The 25,293-nt window shown below is 38.0% G+C and overlaps 1 protein-coding gene across 21 annotated transcripts in view; it reads left to right on the top strand.

Moving 5' to 3' along the window:
• Positions 1–25,293, top strand: part of RIMS1 (regulating synaptic membrane exocytosis 1) — a 291,302-nt gene that overhangs the window by 122,671 nt on the left and 143,338 nt on the right. For 20 of the 21 annotated variants that reach the window (XM_090136176.1, XM_090136155.1, XM_090136172.1 and 17 more), the window contains 2 exons: positions 12,073–12,416; positions 14,004–14,872. In XM_090136176.1, coding sequence (XP_089992302.1) covers positions 12,073–12,416; positions 14,004–14,872 — 1,213 coding nt within the window. The remainder of the gene's footprint in view (positions 1–12,072; positions 12,417–14,003; positions 14,873–25,293) is intronic. The other variant, XM_090136167.1, reaches the window with a different exon arrangement.

Below are 25,293 nucleotides of genomic sequence, written 5' to 3'. Positions count from 1 at the left end.
AAAAGTTCAAAGGTGGATTCCTGACGCCATGGTTGGGTTGAGTCAGAACTGAAAGGAATGGTACTATTCACAGAGACATTATAAGATAGATTGGTCAAAGCGATTCTCTCAATTCAATAAATGGTCAAGCCTTTTGGATCCAGCAAAAGGCTGGTGTATATATGAAAGTTATTTTCAGATTTATAATGTGATCAGAAATATTCCTGCTTTCTATAAACTTTGCACCTTGTGGTTGTGTTTAGTGTTCACCTACATGAAATACAGATGAGTTCTGAACACATGAAATACAGCTAACATCTGTAAGCAGAAAAGGTGAGCTAACCTTAGGCAATAGTAGATGGACACCACCAGCTCTGAAAGGTGTTGCTATGGGAAGGCTACCATCTGTAAAGCATGGACTAAAGAAATTCTCTTTTTGGCTGCCGAAATGATTCTCTTTGCCTTATATAAGTAAAGTGCAGATGCATTGGGAACTAACACTTAATGGGGACTTAACCAGACATTAAATTTCTGCACAGAAGCCTGAGACACACAAATTAATTACGCAGCTGAAAAGAATGTTTAATTCTGTTGAACATAAAGTTATGTTTGAACTGTATGTATATGAGCACAAAGTTTTCACTGATGTGTAAATGTGGACTAAGGACTCATAGTCCCTATATTTGTATCATCATGCAGTATGCATCCCTCTACTTCTGATCCTAAAGGGGCAGGATGTAATTAACTGTTGCTTCTCCCCCCATACCCTTAAATCATCACTACACTATATGTCTTTTATTTGTTTAGGAAATACAAAGCCTCATTAGATATCTGAATATGCAGGTAAGTGCAGAAGATCAGAATGATTCTATGATCATCTAACAAAGTTCTGATCTCAGTTTTCGAACCTGTTTTTGTAACATTAGCTACATCAAATAATGAAATATCATTACTGTAATGCTCTGCACTGTTTTACATCATCTTACCTTACTGAAACTCTCCTTTTTCCTTGTGTAATCTTCCAGTAGTACTGCAAATTCAGGATGATAACCTTTTGAAATTGATACCAGTGATGGTCTGTGAATTGGCTGTAAGAGTGCATTGTTTAGATTGGTTTAAAAATGTTTGATATTCTTATGCTGGCACGAATCTCCTATTGCCTTTTCCTGCCCCATTTTCCTTAACCTTGTCTTCTTAATCTTCCATATTCAAACTCACAGTTGTTTGTCCCTTTCTTGGTCACTCTGTAGTCTTTACTACCCTGAAAATCAAGTTTTCCTTGCCAAAAAAATATTGCTTTTCCCAGTTAAAAAAAAATAAATCTTAGATATCAACTCAAATTTGTTGTAGAACACTGATATTCTCTCTTCCCCTTCCTCAAATCTTCCATCCCAGATTTACTGAGATTCCTTTGTGCTCGAGCTTGGTAGCACAGATAGCACAGACTTTATCAACTTAGCCTCAGACTCTGCACCTGGAGCAAGAGGTGGGAGAATTAAAAGAAAGGACCATGGACATCCCAGAAGGTAGGATCAACAAAGATGAAATGTAAAAACCCCCAAACCAGAAACTTTGTCATTTTTATGGTAGGGCCATAAAATAACATGTTGAGCCAACTCATATGGTATGTTGTGGTTTCTCTGGATAGTCTGATAGCTATTTCAGAAGTGGAGGCCAGGTTGCTGATCTTTGTAAGGCAAAATGTTGCACAAAAAAGTCTGTCTGTTTATGAGAAGCTTTAGTGATGATGACAAAGTGGGAAAGATACGCTTTCTGTACTACAAGCATTTGATGCGTTTACCTACATGATATAAATATAAAGCTAAAGTATTTTTAATTCTATTAAAAAAGCTACAAAGTTAAATGTGAGTCTAGGATAGATTGTGAATCATGAATATGTTTATTGTGTAGGACATAAGCCTATTTTGCGCTGTGTTGAAGCCCTTACTGGGCAGTACTAACTTGCAAAATACTTGCCTATAGGTAGGTATCATATTATACTTAACATCCCCCAAGTTCTATGTAGATATATTTTCACCATGAATGATTTTTTAAAATTTAAAATCTTAATATGAATAATGTGAAAATATAGTATAACTATTTAATCTGAATTTTACTCTTTCATTAAAAGTACACTTGCTTAAAAATGTTAAAGCATGAAGGATCAAGCTGATAGTTGTTTGCTATAACTGTGTTTATTTAAGCTTTCATTTCCAGGTTTGTCTGCATTGTGTTTAGTATTATATCTGTACGTGATATCAGAAATATCTGTAACAGATCAGTCAGGAAGAATTTCACATCTTTCCTTGCTTTCTGTCTTAGAAGAAGGGTGGTAAGGCCACTGGCCGCTGGTGCGGGAGAAAGCTTACCATGTTGCCACCTTCTATGTCACTGAACTGCATGCACATTAGAGGCCTGGTTTCATATCCTGATTGTAAGACTGATGACTTTAGGCTTCTTGTGAAACTGGAGATGTGGGAACTCTAAGGAAAAGTCATCAGCTGGTGTTCCCTAGCATAGGATTTGGTGGGGAGCAGAGGGGAAATTCTGGGTAAGTAAAGCTGGTAGTCATCCACCTTGATAGTTTGCCATGCAGCATGTAGATAGGCAAAGTGGTTACAGAAAGCTCTGTCAAGTGGCACAGCAGAGATCATTACAGTGGGATTATCCTGCAGTATGTCAAAAATTTGCTGTTTCTCCTCTCAACCAGAATGCTTTTCGGTATTTGTTTGAACTGACAGATCTGTATGCACTGCACAAGCTGCCTTATGTTCCCTAGGCAAGTAGTTACTGTCATCTGTAAAAATCTTTATCCTAATGTAATTGTCACTCTGCTTGTCTATCTAGCTCATGAGATATTCCCACTGGGAATACTCTTGAATTGCCAGCCATCCCCTATTGCCTTTCATCCCTATTTTCACAGCCAGTAATGATCCTCTTGTTCCTCACATCTCCTTGATTTCTACATTGTGTCTGTGCAGCTGTTACTCTCAGCCTCACTGTCTCCTCCTGTGGAACCAAGCAGTCTCTGTAAATTCTGCTCATCTGTGTCCATTGTTCTTTACCTTGAAGTGTCCCTGCAGACTCAGTTGCTCGAAATAGATCTCCTAGTCATCCCATAGTAGCTCACAGTGCCTGTCAAGGCCAATATATTCTTCTGAATAACTCAATAGTGACATGCATTTCACAGATTGGGAACCTCTAATGCAGGTTTTAAACAGAGACTGTTGAATCTAGAGGGAGCACTTTCAGCTCTTAAGACCTTCAACACAGAGTAAAGAAACATAACCTTTGAAATCTCTAGAGATCCATTTGTATGAGATAAATGTAAGACAAATTGGTTCTCACTAACTCATGCTGAAAGCTTTCAAGTACTCAGTCATTCCATGAGCATTGGTGGTGGTAATCTTAAGATTTTGGATAGCTGAGGAAAGTAACTATGTTTATAGAATGTCATATGTCTGGTTTTTTTAGACTGTCATATGGAAGAAAATAAGTTAGCTTATTCACTTCAATGGGCTTTGCATTGACCCTAGTGCAATTACAGTACTTTTCCAGCTCAGTACTTTTCAGATTTTATGCACTGTTTGCTTTAAGGCAGAAACCTGTGTATGCTGTGAGGCTAAAGGGAGGCAGACATTCGAGCAGTGAAGTACTGCAAGAATAGAAATAGTTAATATAGTAGCAGAACTACAGCTGACAATATTTAAATTACTCAGTGCTTTACTTCATGCAGAATCACAAAATGATTGGTCTTGGAAGGGCACTCTGGAGTTCTTCTAGTCCAAATTCTTTCTCAGAGGTTGCCAGGGCCACGTACTGTTGGGTTTTGAATGCCTCCAAGGATAGAGTCAATAATATTATGTTTAAGTTTCTTGAACTTGAGAATACAAAATGAAGGTTGAGTTTATGCCCATCAAGTCACCTATGACCTCAATCAGTTGACTCACTTTCAAGTTCCTTCCAGAGTTCCTTCCAAGAGCTTTACTGACTTCAGGAACACTACTCTGCAGTTTACCTGTGTTTCCATTTTGACTTTTAAAAAAATTTCTTTACTTCTACACGTATCCAAATTATTTTGTCATAAAATGTTCCATTCAATACAGAAATTCTCTCTTGCTTCTCTGTTTCTGATACAGTTTGTATAAAAGAATATTTTTATAAAAGTTTGTGTAGAAGAGAATCAGAAGTATAAATAATAATATTGTAGTGCAACTCTCTTCAGAAAATATATACGCACTCAAGCACTATTAATGATAATCTGGCTTTGTGCATTTGTGTATTTTTACTAAGCTTTGCAAAAATAGAAGTGAATATATGGTTGAAAAGCTTCTGGTTAGTTCTCTGAGCCTTTTGATTGACAACTAAAATTTGATACTAGTCCTAGCTGTAAGCTGTTTCATGCCATTTTTCTTATTTTGTTGGAATTCTGTCATTTTTTTCATTTTTTTTTTCTGTGTTCCATGTATATCTGTAACTATGGAAACCATGAAGTGAATAAGAGTACAGTTGATGCTTTTGTGGCTCATCAAGACAGCCAAATGTTCAAGTAATTAGGCAAAAAAAATTCTTTTTTTCTTTTTAGGAAGGTTAGGAAAATGCAGAAAATAATTGATGAGATCATTATTTCTAGTGTATTCTAATGGTATATGATGAGGGAAGGTTGCTAGAAAACATGACTAGCAATTTACAGCTACTGCATTATCAGAAATAAATTAAGAAATTGACATTAATTCAGACAAGAGCAGTAAATTTAATAAAGAAACTTATGTATTGATTCATTCATGAGGAAATCATAAAGCCTAGAGCTTTCTGAAGCTATGATTATTGTTGATACTTAGAATTCTTCAGTTACCGCGGAAGTAAAAGTTCCAAAGTGGAACTAGATAGTATGGACAAAATAAAGAAGGAGTGAGCGCTCCAATATGCAGAAACTGAACAGTCTCCTCTAAAGGAGCTATGGAGAAATCAAACCATTGAGATGTTTCAGATTATTGATTTTCAGAAAAAAAGTGGTATAAACCTTATTGTGGCCCATGGATAATTAATGAGATTATACTATTAACACTTAAGCTTTTTGAGGCTTATTCTTTGTTTCCAAAAATGAAATTCTTAAGGCCAGAAGAAGACAGTGCAAATGATTAAAACTTCTTGAACCTCTTTGATTTTTAGCCAGTTAGGATGAATCATACTTTCCTTCATTCCTTCATTCTCTTCTCCTGGTACAGTAGCCTATTCTGTCAGATTCCAAGTTTTGTAAATTTTTGATCATTTTAGTTAGAACTAAAACTGGTTCTATCAAAGTCAAAACTATTGCTGTGAGGAAGTTTGGATCCAAGGTTTCACAGATTTGTCCAAGATCTACTCTTGCTGCCCAATCACAATTTTAACAGACTTATTTGCAGGTGGAAAGGATTTCATGCTGTTGTAAATGTACTGGTGTGGATCTCTAGTAGCAAACATAGTTTCTTCCTCGCTTGAACTCCAGAGGCTTTCTTGGAGAAGTACATAGTGATACTGACAGGGTCCTGGATATGTTCTATTTTAGAGATATTTCATATGGTAACTTTATAATTGCCTGAATTTATCACTTCCAGCACTCAGTTTACTGCAGGATTATTCTAGAAATGTTTAATCTTTGTAGAAGTTGTCAGGAGCTTTCTGAAAGATTGGCAGCTGTATCTGAGAGCTTTTGGCAGCAATGCATGTGTAGAAAGTTGATTGTTTTTTATTTTAATTTTATCTTAAGATGACTAGTAATGGTGTTGTTAGCAGATATATCAACAAAATTGACATAAAAAGGATTTTTATTAACTGGACTTCTTGCTCCACTGTACATTTTCTGTTTCTTTTTATGGACAGTTTGTAACTGTAGATTTAGAAACTTACGATGCCAGAATTATGATTTTTGAGATTCATATGGGGTTCAGTTACCTAAAAGTACACATTTGATACTATTTGATGGCCTGTGGTACATGACATATGTATGTGTCTGAGTGATGTGCTATAACAGTTGAGGCAGGCTTATGCCCTTTGCATTGGTCTGTGGCAGCCAGTTGGGATATGCTGACTTATCTCTAGTGGCGTAAACCTACATTAAGCATGATGTTTCATTTTATTTCATCGTGTCTTCTTGACAGTTAGTGTTCTCATTGGATCCTGTTGGCTGTGTTGACTAGATATCCATTGACAAGAATGAAAACTTAAATAACTGTCATGCCAATAGATGTTTCCATGTAAACACAGACGTCTTCCTGTCATCCTCAGTTGTACACATGACGATTGATTTGTAAAGTTAACTTTTCAGTTAACTAGGAAACGTGAGCAGAAAAAGTATGTGAAACACTACTTGTGGTACGTGTGGGGAAAATCTGGTGAGGTGGGCTTTTAAACATACCTCGTGGATGCTGTAAGTCAAATATCTGAGTGGCATTGCAGATTTTAAGATGACAAGTAGTCCCATTAACAGTGGGTCCTCTTTTCTTTCAGGCATATTTTGAAGTACAATTGCTATGTGTGTTCTGTGATGGTGATAGAAGTTTATAGGGCCTTTTTTAAGGCACCACAAAGGTGCCTTTTTTTTTTTCTTGAAATTTATAAGAATATAATCTCATGAAAACATCTGTACCTATGCAAAATTTAATTGCATTTGTCCTCTGGGATAAAATATTGTTGGAGAGTGTGAGGAGGAAAGGGGGAAGAAACCAATCAGCTGTTGGCATAAGTTGCCTCATTTTCTTGGAAAGTTGGGATAAAGATATCTAGCAGAAATCCTAGATTATGAAGAAAGTCTGCTTGCGCAGATTTAAAGAATAGAGAGTGCTAAAATGGTGATGTATCATAGTCCTGAAATGGCTGAGCCCCTTATGTCTGATGAGCATCAGTGTGAGCAAAGCAGTCCCCTCCCTGCTCGAAGAGGCAAGAAACTGAATTAATTGTCCTCTTGAACTTTTGTTCCAGAGGAGAGGCTGCAGCAAAAGCAAGACCTACATTCCTATGCTACTTCTGTACTAACGAATTAGACATACTCTGGGTCTGCTCCTGAGCTGGTAAACTGACAGAAGGCTACGTGACTTACTGTTGGTCTTCTGGTCTTCTGCCCACTAGTACTTTCTCATCAGTTAAGTTTTTTTGGTGGTTTTTGGGCTGGAGTCATCTCCAGGAGACAGTTAATGTGCAGCCACCTTGCTTTGAAGATCCTAGTATAAGTGCAGATTGTTTCATGTCATTTTGCTTGCTTCAGTGCTCAAAAATGTTTGTGTAAGCATAATGTGCTGGTATTTGAGATGTTCTAAGATGTAGTTTTCCAAGAGTCAGTAAGCCACTGCATTGGAGAAACATCTTTTCTCCATTTGCCTCAATTTTTGACAACATTATTTTAATTGTTCATCATATTCCTCCAAGAGAAAGATCTCTGTGACGAAAAATTAACCCAGCTAAAAAATACAGATTAATTTCTACTATGTTTTTCAGTTCAGCTGGTTATTTTGACCTGACAGTCAAAGGAGAAGATGCAATGGATTATGTGATATTGTGAAGATGGAAGCAAGAAAGGGAGAGGACAAACCGGGATAGGGAGAAAGAAGAGCAAGTGAGGGGAAGAATAGTGAGAAGACCTTCGCTTTTGGTTACTGGGAGACATTAGATGTAATCAGCTGCCCATATAATTTTGAAAAAATTATTTAATGAAAGCTTGGTTTCACAAGCATATTCTCATTAGAAAGATACAGTTGTTTGCTTATTTAGAGTTTGGACTTTTGAATGTAAACATTGAAATAGACTATCAGCTTCATTTCTTTATATTTTCACGGAGTGTAGGAGTTACAACCCTTTAGCTACTGTTTTATTACATAATTCATTCTGATGTAGTAGGAGATGAATGCAGTGCTTCTTACTGACTTGTTTGCTGCTTCTTTTCTGTAACCTGAGAAAAATGAAGTGTTACGTAGTTTAACTCAATTGTATGAATGGAAAGTATCATGAGATAAAAATTGATAGCATTCCCTTCCTCTGACTTTACAGCAATGGTGTAGGTGCTGAAGTTAATGGCGTCTGTAGCAGAGAAAAGGGTCTGCCTAATTAGATCTGCTTGAAATAACTAGTATCTTCTAGAAGTATATAGAAGAAGGTGGCTAAAGAAACACAAACAAAAGCAATAAACACAAAAGGCATTGTGTAGACAGTTTTCAGAAAGGAAATAATTCTGCTAGCATGAAGGTTCAGTATAGCATGCCCTGTGGCCTGCTATATTAGCGCACCTAATTATACCTAATTTCTTGTGTGTAGATGAAGCAGGATGTATGGGTGTTTGTGCAATTGTGAGTTTGCCACTTCTGAACTCGTAAAGGGTGAAGGATTGTACTCACAATAAGGCCTCATAAGTATCTGGGCTTGGGTAAAGGATTTTGGGGAGTTTGCAGCAACTTCAGTGTGAATTTGGCCTGGCAAGAGGCGCACAGATTTGGTATAAGATTTGTTTCTCTTCTAACAGTGCATGTTTGGAGTGAAGTCTCCAAATTAGAATATGGAAAAAAAAAAAAAGCCTTTTTCTTCATTCTAAAATACAGTTTTAAAATATTTAATCATAAAGAAGTGTTCTTATTTTCATAACTGAAAATGCTCTTTTTCTCTGTGTGCATGGTTGTATATATTGTTTACTATGGGCTCTTTCAAGTTGGAATTTCATGTTGTGTTAGTACAGGAATACTGTTCCTACTCATTGTGGATCACCAGTACCTGTAAGAGTAAGTTTGAGGAATATTTTTTCTGTGAATGAAATACCCCATATTCCACTTGAAGGCAAGCATGGAATTCCTCTAGCATGTTTTCACGCAGCCTGTGAAGTTTTTGATGTGAATCTGTGTGGGAATTGACCCACCTCTGCTGAGTTCTGTTTGTGCCACGTTGTTTCTGTTGTGTAGCAGTAAAGCCTAGATCCCTTTGCTGTGCAGTGCAAATGAACATATTTCCTGAGCTGTGCATATGAACGGTTTGGATGAGGAGCACCTCTTTCTTGGTTCACTTAAATAGCTTCTTGTGCGGCTATGTGTTGATTTATGGGAGGATGCTATAAACCAGCCACAAACCCAATAACAACAACAAAAAAAAACCAACAACAAAAACTATACATGTCTTGATTGACTTACTGTAGTGCTGCATCGGAGCTCACCATCCAGAAAAAAGTAAGCCAACTACTTTTGATGTGACAGGCCAGAGGAAAATAGATAATCTAACACCCTTCATTTTACTGATGCATTGCATGGAGGCCCAGAAGCTACATTAGAGAACTGTAATCCTTCATCAGAGCATTTGTTTGGTTGCCTAACATCTGTGGATTGTTAAGATAAGTTATTACACAGACCTGCTTTCGTTTAGATTAGTTTGGATCACATCCCAGTATATTCAATCAGGATATAATTCCTGCATGCTGCTAAACTGCTTGCTCCACATACTTCTCTAAAAATGTTTTTCAATATACAGTTTTTATTTCTAAAAATGGTTTTCAGTATACAGTTTTATCACTGAAACTGTTATACCACCTCAAGTTTTTGTGGTTTTTTTTCCTTCATTTTAAAGAAAAGCTCTTTTATTTTTTCTTTTGGTCTAAATATATCTTAAGGCAAACGTAGCATTTGTTAAGTCCTGAAGAGAATCCTAAAGAGGGATGGTAGTGTAGCCTTCTTGTGAGTATAATGCCAGTATTTTGTGTGTGCAGTCTGTGGTGATGGGTTTGTATTTTGTGTCTAAATGGTGGTATTTAAAGACAGCTATGAGAAAATGCTTTTTTTGTACTTACATGTCTAGTATTTCTTTTTCTATTCTGTATTTATTTGTATCTATTTGTGCATTGGCTGTTCCTATTTGTTTGGATTTTATAGTAGTTTTGTAAAACTAATTAAAATATCAAAGTGATTATGTAAATTAATGATAATTTTTGACATTTATTACATGATTTTTTTACATATTCTAAATGATAAAATGCATTAACTTGTAAATGAAGTCTGTTACTCCTTTAAAGTATTAGTGCCATACTTACATCCACATGAAAGAAAATTAGAACATTTCAGTTTGATAGTAGTATTCCTTACCATTCCTTTAAACAAGCTTCGCTTTGTTAAATTTTTATTAAGTCTTTTTCAACTTTCCTTCTGAGTCAGTGATATTTAGGCCATGCCATATTTTTTATTAATGACTTTAGTTTATAGCACCAACATAAATTTTACACATAAACGTGTGTGCATGCACACACTTGCTGTCTAAGGAGATAACAGTTTTTTCAGAGCCTATAAAAGCATTTCTGCGTGTGAATTCTTTTTCCTTTTAGCCTTGTTGGTATTTTGAATACCTATAATGATATCAGACTGAAATCTATTCTGATAATACAGTTTGATAATCAGAATTGCTGTTTTGAGATGTGTTCTAGATTAAGGAAATGCAACATTTTGGAATCGAGGCGTTTTCTCTTCAAGGGCCAGTATTTGTTTTGATGAATTTGCTACTCCTCTTTTCTTACTGCAAGTTATCTATCCATTTTTGACATAAGACATTTTTTTTCTGAAGTAATTGTAGCTTTTTTTTTCTTTCCTTTTTTTTTTTTTTCTTTTTTTAATTAATTGAAGTTTTTAAATTGGTATTTTACTGTCCTTCCTACATAAAAATGTAATGGTCCAGATGCAGGGAAAAGTTTGAGTCTTCTCAGTATGGTTTGGTCAAACAGTAGAGAAATGGTGTTGGAAGTTGTAATGTATTCTTCAGACCTAAACAGATAGTCTGTTCTAGGGTGTTTTATAAGTAAATCTTTATTATCTTATATGTGTTAAATGTCTAAAATTTTATCAGTGAAGGCATGTGCTTCCTTCCAAGCTGGAGAATAAGAGCTTGCTGCCAGATCTTTGTCCTGTTGCAGTTTCCTCCCTGTAATGATTTTTTTTCTGTTCTTTTTCATTCTAAATGTTGCATCATTTTACCACAGTTCTGTCATTCCTGTGTTGACACAAAATAATTTAAACATGTTATTCATTGCAACTTCTATTATCCTTCTTATCCTCTTACTTTAGCTTTATTCATTCCTTTACTTCTTTCCACATTCAGGTTTTTTTTTTTTTCCATTTTCCTCTATAGTTTTCAACCTTACTTTTCCTTTCATCTCTATCTTTTTTTCTGAAAAAATCCCTACCTCATATATTCTTTATGCTTTTTGTGTTTGTTCTTCTACCTCAAAAGCTCCTTTTGTCTTTGTCTCATTTATTAAAAAAGAAAAATATTCCCAGACTTCATTCTGCTCAAGAATCTTTTATTTTTTGCTGGTGATTAATTCTTGCATTTAAGACTGTTTTCTGTAGTGTGTAGGCCTGAAATGTTCAGTCTCGCTTTATTGTATGTGCTCTGATAACCTCTGTGTCTGAAACTTAAGCAAAAATCCTATGCAGCACCACTGATGAACTCAGCTTAATTGTGATTGTCAGGTGTTTGTTTTTTTATGATTTATCACTGTAAATCAAAGAGATGGTTTTTGATCATTTTCAAGTAGTACAAAATATGATACTGTTGGTGCATTGAGTTCTCTATTAGTAGGTTTTATATAGGTCCTCCCTTACGTCTCTGGTAAGTAGCTGTTGTGGATGTAGCTAAATGTACATGCAGTAAATGTTGAATTTATTTATGGAATAATATTATGTGGTACAAAGTAAAATTAAAGGGAAATGCCGTGTCAGTTTTCTGTGGCAGTGGCTGGACCAGCAGCTGTGCAGAGCTCTGCCACCCAGTTCCAAGCTTTGCCCGGCCTGGTGGACCTCACCACAGCCAGCATACAGCCACTTTGAATCAAGGGAGCTAGGGCTGGGCTGAGGAGGGTTGCTATACTGGCATATATTGACAGCATATTTTGGAGAAGCTTGCAGAGCATGTGCCTGTAGGATGCCTGGCTCTGGCCAGTGCAGGTAACGCTTGGAGAAGCATGTTTGAGCACTGGCATGAGCACAAACCTCATCAGTTTAGAGGAAATGGGAGGCCATAGCTGACCATGAGAGGGTGAGCGTGTGCTCCTGGGTCTGAGGGACAGCTGCACTGACTCTTCTTGTTGTCTTTAACTAGGTTATGTGGGTATGCAATTTATGTCGAAAGCAACAAGAAATCTTAACAAAATCCGGAGCGTGGTTTTTTGGAAGTGGACCACAGCCATCACCCAGCCAGGATGGAACACTGAGTGATACGGCAACTGGTGCAAGCTCTGATGCACCGAGAGAAAAGAAAGCCAGGCTTCAAGAGAGGTCAAGATCACAGACTCCTTTAAGCACAGCAGCTGCCTCATCACAGGAGATCTCTCCTTCCACAGTTCAGTCCGATCAGAGGAAAGGAGCTGAGGTATCGCAGCCCGCTATGGGCCTGGAGCAAAAGCAAGTTTCATCAAGGTCTAGAAGTGAGCCTCCAAGAGAGAGGTAAGGCTTTCTGCCTTTGCAGAACCTCACAGTTATAGGTACTAGTGCCACGACTTTACACAGGGCTTTTGGCTGGTCTGTATGTGAGCCTAGAGCCATGCAAGGGTGAATTGCTTCACTTACCAGGAAAGGATTAAGTGTACATAAGCAAATATATCATCTGAAATGTGTGTTTTTTGTTTTTTGGTTTTTTTTTTGGGCAACAGAAATGGAGGGGAGAGAGAAAATAAATAAGTGGGTTTTTTTTGTAAGCATATTTTGACATACACTTTTAATATTGAATATTGAACATTCATGAAGAACAGTAATTGCACCATCCTGAAGTCAGAGTAAGTTGCTTGAAAAACTGAAACCAGCCAGAAAAACTATTATATATTATAAAGGGGAAGCTATAGGAAAAAGGGGCATAGACTCTTTAATAGGGGTCTGTTGTAATAGGACAAAGGGAAATGATTTCAAACGAAAAGAGGGGAGATTTAGATTGGATATAAGGAAAATGTTTTTTATACAGTAAGGGTGATGAAACACTGGAATAGGTTGTCCAGAGAGGAGGTGGATGCCCCGTCCCTGGAGTCATTTAAGGCCAGGCTGGACAGGGCTCAGGGCTACCTGATGTAGCTGTAGGTGTCCCTATTCACTGCAGAGGAGTAGGACTAGATGGCCCTAGAAGGTCCCTTGCAACCCAAATGATTCTATGATTCTATATTTTAAGTGGCTAAATGAGTAAATTCCTGATCTGCACTGGTTGTAATGAACTGGGCAAAGAATGTCAAATGAAGGGAGGATAGTGTGATGAATCACTTGCTGCTCTTTTGTCTGCTGGGAGGACAAATGAGGAGGAGCCCTGTGGCAACAAAATAAGATTATGCTGTGGTAGATTCTTCCTTGGATCAAAAAATTCATCATTCTTTCCATAGCTTTTCAAGTTGAAAAATGAGTAAGGAAGGATGGCTAGTAACCTATTGTGTGGGTGAGGTTAGTGCTAGTTTAACAGGAGCAAAACTCTGGTTAGGCTTATGCATAGGTATGATAGAAACGAATGCCTGATGCCTTCCCCTGATTCTGTTGACTCTTTTTTCCTCAAAGTTGAGAAGGGCCACAGAGCAGTCATCATGCAGTTGAAGGATACTCTTAATGCATCAAAAGGATTTCTATTTCTGCTTTACTATCCAAAAATGAGATGGTTGTATCAATAATGCAATAGCAATGTCCTCTACTTTTTACTGAGACTTTCAAAGGAAGTCCAGTGCTTTTGAATGGAGAGCATTGGTGATGAGCCAGCATATTGCCAGCAGCTCACACAGAAGGCAATGGAGGAAAAAAGGAGACAGGGGCTTAACTTGGATCATATCCAACTTTGACTGTCCCATAGAGTACATTTGTAGAAAATCTATGATATGTAATCTGAAAATGTATTGGTGTGGAAGAAAGGAGGAAAGGAAGGCTCAGTGCCACAAAATCAGTCCTACAGGCTTTGTCTTGGTGTTGTATATTGGAATATCGCTGTATGTATATTGCAGTATTTTATGCAAGTATTTTTTTTGTGCATTAAATTTTTCAAATTACTGTATTCCTTTTTCGTTGTAGGAAGAAGACGTTGGTTTCAGACCAGAATGGCAAAGTTGTAAAGAGTGAGCGTAAGCGTGTGCCAAAAACCTCACTTCAAAAAGAAGGACCAGCAGATGACAGGGAACGTAAAGAAAGGCATGAAAATAGAAGACTGGAAAAAGGGAAGTCACAAGACTATCCCGACTTGCCGGAAAAACTTGAGGAAGGCAAAGTGCCTGATGATGAAAAACAAAGGAAGGAAGACGAATATCATACTCGGTACAGGAGTGACCCCAATCTGGCAAGATATCCTGTTAAACCACATCCTGAGGAACAGCAAATGCGCATGCATGCCAAGGTTTCTAAAGCACGGCATGAGAGAAGACACAGTGATGTAGCTTTGCCACACACAGAAATGGAGGAAGCGGAGGTACCTGAGAATAACTTAGGAAAACGCTCACAATTACAGGGAACTCAGGACAGAAAATCTCTTGTGGAAACTCAGAGGTCGTACTCTATAGACAGAACAGGTGATGTAAGAATTTCTGTTTCTAAACAATTAACTAATCATAGTCCACCAACTCCCAGGCATAGTCCAGTTCCCATAGAACACGTAGAATACAAGAACCACGATACCTTTAAAAAACAGAGCCGCCTTGATCCTAGCTCTGCTATTCTCATGCGAAAAGCAAAGCGGGAGAAAATGGAGACCATGCTAAGGAATGATTCCCTTAGCTCTGACCAGTCGGAATCAGTGCGGCCATCCCCTCCAAAGCCTCATAGAGCAAAAAGAGGCGGAAAGAAAAGGCAGATGTCAGTTAGTAGCTCAGAGGAAGAAGGGGCATCAACACCAGAATATACTAGCTGTGAAGATGTGGAGATAGAAAGTGAAAGTGTCAGTGAAAAAGGTAAGGACCTTTATCTATATTATGCACATGGCCATGGTTTTGGGGAAAAAAAAAAAAGAACAAACCAAAAACCAACAGCTGTATTTACTCTCTCTTTTGCCTCATTTTTGAACATATACCTTTGTTTCTCCCCTTCCTGTTTTGTTTTTTTTCAGCTGAGAAGTTTCTTATGCCTGTTTACATTTGGTTTGCAATGTTTCCTTTTGCATTTTTAGATGAGGTTGTTACAAAGTAGCATGAACTGATGACCGCTAATTTTCTTCCCTCTTTAACAAGAATGGTTACAGTTTAAGAGTTCTAGTTTATTCTGTTTATGACATTTGTACAGTTGGTCGTTGCTTTATCCTTTTGCCTGTATGCAGAATAATTTTCTTTGAATCAGTTGAAGTTGAAAATGAGTTCTGTAACAATCTGAGAACATTGTAAAGTGTTGACCTTACTCATACCTCAGTTTTAAGGTATGAGACATTTTAAGACATTTTTAAAAATATCAAAGATCTTTCAGTTTACCGTTAACAGTGATAGACTATCCAGCACAGAGAGTTTTATACAGGAAAGAGAATTACCTAACCTATTGTCTAGATGATTTTGATCTGAAGTTTACAAGTACGCCTATGTTCTGTTACTTCAGTTTGACTTTATCTGTTGCTGGTAATACTCAGCAATAAGGAATTGGTGTAGTCCACTGCATACTTTTAAGCAGAGCTTTTCTTCTTGCTAAAGAGGTTAATCAAATTCATGGATGGTGAGTAGATAAAATAAGGATCACCAGAAAAGGCTGTGATAGGTTGCTGTCTGGCTTTTAACAGTAGCTTGTCTTTAAGTGACATTATATGCAGCTGAATACTTTCTGTATCTTTCTGGAAGTAGTAGCTGGTAGCACTTTAACTATCTGTGTTTGTAACTTGAAAGGTTTCTGCAGGTGTTCATACTCAAAATGCCAATGGCATATCTGCATTCCCTTTTATATCCTGGCATGCCTTTGATTCAGATATGCTAATCTGTCTGTCTGTCTTTATCTGATGTTGTAGTCTCCTGACATCCCCTGTATGCATATTAGGAGACATCTGTTTTCCACCCCATCTGAATAACTGTTTGTTTAACTATAAGTACAAACTTTTCCATTCAAAATAGGGAGGCTTGCTTTTCTGCTCATTTTTAAGGAGAAGAGGCAGTGAACTTGCCCATGAAGTCTTGGTCCACTTACATAATAAAAAATAAAAAAATAAAAAAAACAGAAAAAAGAATAAAATCTAAAGAAAGCAAAACAAAAGAAAAAAAAAAAAAACTCTTTTTGCATGTCAAGGATGTTTGGAAATGTTGTGGAGTTTGAATCCTTTGAGTTACTCAAAGCCTAAATGTAGAAGGCCTTGAACAACCTATTCTAGTGTGCTCTAGTTTGCCCCACTTTAAGCAAAGGGATTTGAACTAGGGACCCTCAGAGATTCCTTCGTGTGGGTGTATGTCTATGCAATACATTAATACCAGAAGGATATCTTTACATTTATTAGGCATGATGTAAAGCTGTTATGGTTTTGTTTGCTTGTTTGCTTTTTTTGTCCAGTGTCCAATTATTTTTAGAATTAAATTTTCATCAGTTCTTGAAATAACCTGCAGTATTTTGCAAGGACAGATGGAAAGCCAGGACATTCTTAGTAACTAAGAAAACCTTTTAGAAATCTTTTCATATCTTAAAGTAAAAAAATAAAAAATAAAAAATTCCTCAGTAGTTATTAAAAGAAAAGAGGATTCAAAATGATGAAAAAATACTGCTATTATAACTGTGATCAGAAACCCATCCCCTGTGATTTAACAGCATAATGAAAGCACAGTTTCATTCACCATTCCATTAGTGCTTTGCTGGTAATGTGTGAGAGTTACTGCATAGGTCCTTAGTTGTTGCTCTTTAGTTTATAAGCCCTGGAGGGTCTGGACTCCATCCTCTCCTCTAAGTCATCAACTCTGTGAGAAATCTGGTGCTAAAATAATATAAATGGAGTTAGAATGATAGAATCATTCCACATAAATTTTGAACTTTGTTAAACCTTACCAATAAATCCACTGCACAAACTGCTTATAGCCTTCTAGACTCTTAGGTACAGCAACTATTAGAGAACTATTGCTTTGTGTTCAGGTTTTTTTTTTTTTTTTTTTTTTGGCAATAGCCAAATTAGCTAAATCTTACAGGGAGCTTGATAAACTTGAAAGGTGGGCCTTTCTGAACCTAACGATGTTCAACAAAGTGCAAGTTTTTGCACTTAGGTCAAGGCAATCCCAGATATGTCTACGAAATGGGAGAAGAGCTTCATGAGACTAACCCTGCTGAGAAGGACATAGGGGTCCTGGTTAATGAAAAACTTAACGTGAGCCAGCAGTGTGCGCCTGCAGTGTGTAAGGGTGTAAGGCCGATGGTATCCTGGGCTTCATCAGAAGGGGAGTGGCTAGCAGGGCGAGGGAGGTGATTGTCTGCATCTACTCTGCCCTCATGAGGCCTTATTTGGAGTACTGCATCCAGGTCTGGGGCCCCCAGCACAGCAAAGATGTGGGGCTGTTGGTGAGGGTGAAGGGAAGGGCCATGAAGATAATCTGAGGGCTGTAGCAGCTCTTCTATGAAGACAGGCTGAAGGAGCTGGCCTTGTTCAGCCTGGATTAGAGAAAGCTGTGGAAAGACTTCATTGCGACCTTCCAATATTTAAAAGGAGTTTATAAGCAGGAGAGAAATCTACTTTTTTGCTTGGGTGGATAGTGATAGGACAAGGGGGAATGGTTTCTAAACTAAAGGAGGGAAAGTTTAGATTAGGTGTTTGGGAAGATTTTAACAGTGAGTGGTGAGGTACAGGAACAGGTTGCCCGGAGAGATTGTGAATGCTCTATCCCCAGAGGTGTTTAAGGCCAGGCTGGATGGGGCCCTGGGCAATGTGATCCAGTACCTTATCTAGCAGCTGGCAACCCTGCATGTGGCAGGGGATTGGAACCTGATGATTCTTAAGGTCCCCTCCAACTCAAGCCATTCTGTGATTCTATGATTCCATGATTCTGTGACTTTTTTTCTCCTTTTTCAATACAAGCCATTTGGTCAAATGTATAATACAGTTCATAGTTGTTTTTGTTGAAGCTGAACAGATAACTTACAAACAGTATTAGATGAAATGATTTAGGAACCCAGCTGTGAGATTTGTTTCCTGATGCATGTTAAATAGAGGTTTTAGTTTTCATTTCTGAGATGAGATGAATATGATGTGGGAGACTTCACAGTTTTTATCCAAGCACTTTAATTCTCCACAAAATATTCTATGCATTAGCCTGTCTTCTGAGCATAAAAAAAACTCTGGAAGTGTAATTTAACAAGTTCATCACTCATAATTATTTAATATAGATTACTTCAAAATTACCTTTACTTTCCAGAAAATAAATGCCTTTGACAATCCAATGCAATTTTATATCTTTGGTGGAGGACTCAAATAGTTATGTAGCATTTTTTCTATTTTTCACTGGCTGATGCACTGGCAGGCTGTGCTACCGTTCAACAAGACTAGGACAGATTGGAAAGTTGTGCAGGGAGAGACCTGATGAGGTTTAACAAGAGCAAGTGTAGAGTCTTGCCGCTGGGGAGGAATACCTGCATACCACATACAAACCACATACATCAGTACAGGTTAGGGGATGACCTGCTGGAGAGGAGCACTGTGGTAAAAGACTGGGGGTCCTGGTGGAAGACAGGTTGGCCATGAGCCAGCAGTGTGCCCCTGTGGTCAAGAAAGTCAATGGTATCCTGGGTGCATTACAAAAAGTTTGTGGCCAGCATGTAAAGGGAGGTAATCTTCCTCTACTCTGCCCTGGTGAGGCCACATTTGGAGTACTATGTTTGAATCTGAGCTCCCCAGTTTAAAAAAGACAGGGATCTCCTAGAAGTAGTCCAATGGAAGGCCATCAAGATGATAAAAGGCTGGAGCCTAGGGAAAAGAATACTGAGAGGGAATCTGATCAATGTTCATAAATATCTCAAGGGAGGTGGGAAGCAAATGGATGAGGCCAGGCTCTTCTTAGTGGTGCACAGCAATAGGAGAAGGAGTAATGGCCTATAACTCGAACATAGGATGTTTCATACAAGCATGAGGAAAATGTTTATGGGTAAGGGTTGCTCAGAGAGACTGGAGTCACCTTCTATGGAAATATTCAAGACCCATCTGGATGCCTATTTGTGTGACCCATTGTAGGGTACCTGCTTTGGCAGGGAGATTGGATTTGATATGAGATTCTGTGATACTGCGAACTGTTTAGCAGTGTCCAAAAATGTTATCTCCGATTTCCTTTTAAAAAATATTTCACCCTTTAAAAGACATTATTGTTGTTTGCTGATTAATCATTTTTATTTTATTATTAATACAGGCTGTAGGAATTCTTATTCTTAAATCCATAATAGTTGAGCATTATGTGCACTGAGTTTCCTATGACAACACCAACCTGGGAAGGCAAAATGAGTCCTCTTAGAAAGCATAAACTGCATTTATACTCTCTGTGTAGACTTATTGGGATCATATAAACCAGACAATTAGAAATGCAATCCAGACCTAATTTTAAAACAGAACATCTGCATAATGTCATCCATGCAAAGTTCTAATTAGATTTGGTGCAAATTTGAAAACCATATTCTTCTAAAGTTTAGAAATAAGAACTTGTGTAGAACTAATAAATTTGTGTGCTGACAAGTTTATACTTAACTTTTTATCCCATTGTAGCTACAAGAGATGCTTTCAACTTCTGTCATGCAGTCTTTGAGAGCTGAAGATGAAATAGTGCTGGAGTTTGGAACAGTGTGAGGAGATGCTAAAAACTGCTCATGTGCTTTAATATAAATAGGTGTAATGCTTTCACATTTTACATAGCCATTTTTTCCTATTTGCTTAAATGTGCATTTTGTTCACATGGTTGAGGCTTGAAAATATGCTTCGTAGTCAGGTGTTGATGGTAAACTGGAAGGAACCTAAGTAAAGCTCACTTTGTATACTTGCATCCTTGTGAGTCTGCAGCGGGGCTTTGTGCTTGGGACGCTCCTGGAAGAAGGGGAGCAGAAATCCAATCCCTGCCCCACCAATTTATTCTTCTGTAATGCTGGCACCCAAAGTAGGGCATGCAACAGGGTGTATAAATGGGCTGAGGAAAAGCGTCACTGAAAGGCTGCAGAGAAGAGGAGGCTGGTTTTAAATGTTCTTAGCTGAGTATTTTCACGTAGGTATTTTAAATCTGTAATGTAGGCAAGTCAAGTCCTACTGTAACATCTGCTGGTGTATTTTTACATCTGTTCACTAGGAGACTTGGGCATGAAGTTTTAAAATGAGTGGAGTTTGTTTAAATTTGTGACTGAGCTTTAACTTCAAGTAAAATACTCTTGCTATGGAGATTACTAGTTCTTAAAAGTTAGTTCCAATTTATGTTCTAGAAATCAAATCTGCATCTAATTTGGATTTTAATGAAACTACAATCTAGCTCTAGATTCAGAATTTTGATCAGTGTTAAACTTATTCAGTGCAATTAGTACTCTGTACTTTTGAGTAGTTGAAATTACATATAACTCCATAGCCATTATAAATAAGTGCTTGTTAAATTAGTGTTGGACAGTGAGAAATCTGTTCTGTGTGCTTGCAATTAAGTAAAGTGCATATATGTATATGCAAATGAAATAAGCTGAACATAACTGGAAAAAAAGGTCCCAATGCTTCACTGAGATACATAGCCATATAACTGGCAGTGTTACAGCAGATATGTGACTGAATTCTCCTGGTAAAGCATTTTTGCTAGTTTTCTGTAAGAAGGTTGTGAACTGCTGTAAGCTTACATCAAAACCTGAGATAACAGACAATTTGATGTTCTCTATGGGCTCAGGCTGTATGTAAAATACAGGGTAGGAATCACTTGCACTTAGTGAAAAAACAAAGCCTGTAAAAATAACTCTCAAACTCAAATTCAAGTAGATAAAGATTCTTCCTGCTGTTCACTGTTTCTGCCAATTTTTATGTAAACTCAGTGAGCCTTGTCACCATGCCCAGGTAGGTTTGGTTGTCTCTCTTGGGGCAGGCACATGGAGTTGCCAGTAGTGCTGAAGCGGAGCCTGTGGAAGGACAGAACTGCCCACAGGCAACTGGAATGGAAAGGAGCTCTTAGGAGTAGGTTCAGCTGCTGTGGGCTCTTTTCCCACTGACAAGATGCTCTCAGATCAGCTGTACACAAAGTTGATTAATCTGTTCCCATTACCCAGTTTTACATCTCATTGCCAAAGAAGTCTTAGGGAATGGCTGTTCATCCAGGCCACTGAAAGGAGGCACTTCAGAAGACATTAATTCTTGTTAGTGAACTTTTTTTTTCTAAACAAACAAATTCATTTGCATTTAGACTTCTCTTCAAGTCTTTCTTTTAAAATTCTTCTCTATAAGCATCTTTCTCCAGTTTTAAAACAGTAACAACAAAAAACAAAATAAACCCACAACAAATAATGGTATTATCTTAGGGCTTATTGTCAGAACGTCAGTTGTATGCACTATGGTGGGCCTAATCTTACTTTGACCTAAAAAGTTGCTATAAGGATTAGGAATGAATTTTCTGGTTTAAACGTTAAGCAAATGCTTAAGCAAAAAAACATGCTCACTGTTTAGCCCAGCTTATAGGCGTGTTGGATGTTTGTTTGTTTGGATGATATATAAAATTTCAAAAGTAATGAAAATGCTTTTTAATAGATATAGGTCTTTCAGAATGAGATCAGCACATACAGTACTGCTGCTCTAATTTCTATGTTTAAATCTGAAATTTTTAGAATTAAAGGATATGGGAGAAATCTGAAAGAAAAAGAGAGAATGTAAATTAAGTTGTCAGACTTGTACTGAACTGGATGAAAGCATGAACTAGTGATCCCTAGATGTCTTTCACCCATGTCTGTACACCTCTTCAGACACAGCCTGTACATGAATAATTTCAGGAACAGCATTAACTTTTGTTATGCAAATGTTAAATTTTGCAGTGGGGAAATGAAAAGAGTTGAAAAGTATTGCAAGTTTTTTTAAAAAAAGTAAATAAAATAAATGGAATTGTATTAATGAATTTTGGTAGGGTGATTTGGTGTGGCTGATTCTCATCAGAAGCTATAATGACATTATTGCTATTGGTCAAATCTGTTTTTGCTGGAGCCCAAGTTTGGGCACAGATGATAGTGGCTTTTGCTGCGGTTCCTTCTCGGGCAGGCAAATGCAAGTGCAAGTTAGATGCTTGTCTTCTCTTCCTATAGTTTATAACATTGAATTGGTCTGTGCAGTCCATTTTTGTGAGCTCAAGCCTGCACCTGAGCATAGCTGTCAAAAGTAGGTTTGTCATACCAACACTTCATCCCAGCACTTCATCCCAGCTTACCTTTCAGGCAGGGAAAGACTTTGAATGTGTGTCTTTCACATCCACCATGCTGTAGGGCACGAGAGTTGGGAGAAGTCTGTCTCTATGGAGACTTTAAAAGAACAGCTTAGAAATAATAGTTAAAGTTGGCATCATTACTGCTCAGTAAATTAGAAAGTTGGTATGTACATACCAGTTACCATTTTCCTGAAAGCATCTGTTTTTCATTGAATGGATAAGCAAATAGTTTGAATTAGGGTTAGGTTAAGAAGACCTTTGACTGTAAAAAGACTATCTAGCAGATCCTTTATAGATATTTTAAGTTAAGTATTGCTCTTATCACAAAGAAAAAATAGATCAGAAAAATAGATCATTATATCGAAGATAATTCATCATCCTGTGATATCAGAGGAAGTCCAGAAGACAGAAGTCTGTAATTCTGACATTGCAGCAGTGATTGTTGTAGATCCTCCCCAGTCAAGAAGGATTATGAAAATGATCAGTCTGAGAAGATGCTGTTGGCTTTTTTTTTTTTTTTGTAGATTAGGTAACTGAGATATATTGCAATATTACAGGATGATGAAAGTTAGATAGCAAAGATCTAAACTACTGCACCAGTGAGATTTACATAATATTTCTGAACAGTTGCTAAGTTCCTTTGCTTCCACTTGAATTGGTTCAAATCAGAGTTTGAACTAAAAGCCATGGAGTGATGACAGCATGACATTGATTTATCTGAAGCTAAATAAAAAGCCAAACTTAGTAGCTCTATCACGTGCCCTGTTGATGTGACTGCATTGTTTCTTCTTTGGTGCAAAAAATGCAAAAGATGACTAAGTGTATAAACAGAATGCACTCATATCTGAAATGAAAGTAACATTTATGAACTGTAACAAGCACGGTGGGTGTTTGGGGTGCAGACGTTGGCTTAGGAGCTATGTGCCTTTTTCATCACAGTCATCCCTTTTCTTAGGCTTTGGTTTTTCAGCAGTTATGAGAAATGACATGCCTAACAATGTTGAAAAGTAAAATGTAGAAGCAGTACAAAAACATTTTTGGGTATGTATGTGTACATTTGTATATATATAAGAAAATACTACTTTAAATGATAAATGGTCAATGATCGTCTTTGAAAAGTTGTGTTTTGCCAAATAATCTGAAAAAATAAAATCTCTATATTGGGCAATACCTGACTGAAAAGAAGATACACTTCTGCTTTGAAAGTATACAGAGAAAACAAAAATGTTTTAGTTAGTTGCATTGGTGTCAACCAAACTCTGCATCTAAACCTATCATATGTAGGTATATTTTCTCTACCTAGTTTAATTGTGGATGCACAGCCATCCTAAGTTACACTCAAGTTTTCTGTGATCTCAGAAGTACGTTTTATGGTCTGGAGTACTGCTAGCTGAGCAAAGCACAGGCTTGATTCCTCCCAAGAAATCTTTGTTGTGATACTTCTTTGTATCACTGACATTTTGCCACCAGTTGAACTTAATACTTTTGCTTGTCATTTATTGAGTCAAATGCTTCAGCTTTCCAACCATGTTGTGTTTCCCCTGCCAATCCATCTCTCTCTGATACAGTGACAAGGATATAGCTGGTTGAAAGTCTAGCTACAGTTAGCAGACTTGAGCAACAGTGCTGTTATCCCTTGTCTTCAGGTCCAGTTATCTCACCAAAGAAACAAGTCAGGTTGGTCAAGGGTGAGTGATTTGCCTTTTGTAAAGCCATGCTGGTGGTTTTCAGTCACCTCCTTGTTCTTCATGTGCTCACAGCTGCATTCCTGCAAAAATGCATGCATGATATGGAAATGACAATTAATAAAAAAAAGTCAGAAAAGAAATCCCATAGAGTTCAGTCTCTCTTAAAAGATTTGAGATTTTAGGGCAAAGTTAATGGCAAGCTGAATCAAGGTCAGCACGATGTCCTAGCAGCCAAAAGGGCAACTGAGGTGCATCAGGTCCAGAGCTGCCGGCTGGGTTGAGGGGAGCGACAGCACTGCACTGTGTGCAGTTTTGGGCACTGTTAGTATAAGACGGATATACAAACAGAGAGCATCCAAAGGAGAGCTAAGAAGATGAAGTGTCCAGAAAGCAATAAGTATGAGGAGCACAGCTCCCTTGGTGTGCTGAGCCGAGAGCAGAGGAGCTGAGGGGAGGCCTGATGGCGGTGCAGCTCCTCACAGGGAGCGGAGGGGCAGCGCTGAGCTCTGCTCTGTGTGACAGCGACAGGGCCTGAGGGAACGGCATGGAGCTGTGTCAGGGGAGGGCAGCTGGGGGTTAGGGAAAGGGTCTGCACCAGAGGGTGGTGGGCATGGAACAGGCTGCTCAGGGCAGTGGGCATGGCACCAAGTTGCCAGAGTTCAATCAGCGTTTGGACAACACTCTCAGACATAGCGTTTGATTCTGGGTGATGCTTTGTGGGAAGGAGATTGGACTCAATGATTGTGGATTTCTTCCAGTCTGGGATGTTTTGTGATTCTGTGAAACATTTTGCATCTGTTTTTTTCATTTGTTGTGGATGCATGAGAGAAGAGAGCATTCAGAATCCAGACATGGCACATTCTTTGGAAAATGAAGTGAAGCCTCAATTCCGGCCCTAGCCGAAGAATAGGAGGTTCTTCAAGGAGAAACACAGGATGGTCTGGGGGAGAATGGTGTGTGTTGTGGTAGAGCTGGCCACTCAGCATGGTCTGCCTCTTGTTCCTCTTGCAAGAAATGCTCTCCAACTTTAGGAGGAAGCTGTACGTGTGTTCCCTGGCCAGTAGATGTCCAGATGGTCATCTTGGTAATATGTAAAGACTGTCTATTGTTGTCCTTAGAAGTGTCATTTCCTAACAAGGGCGTGGCTGTAACAGTGTTGTCCTGCTAGTGCTGTGCTGGGACACTGAGAGTCAGCAGTCACTGGGAACATCAGCGGTTTCTGTTGCTATTGGACAGTGTGTGAAAGGCAGTATTCAGTAACTTGGTTTTGATCCAGAAAGAATTACAGGGAATCTACTTCACTAGAAACATATTTTTATTCATACTGGGACTTATATA

This window comes from Phasianus colchicus, chromosome 2, assembly GCF_987193195.1.
Source record: "Phasianus colchicus chromosome 2, bPhaCol1.hap1.1, whole genome shotgun sequence".
NCBI classification, from domain to species: Eukaryota; Metazoa; Chordata; class Aves; order Galliformes; family Phasianidae; genus Phasianus; species Phasianus colchicus.
This window is presented reverse-complemented; position numbering and strand designations above follow the sequence as displayed.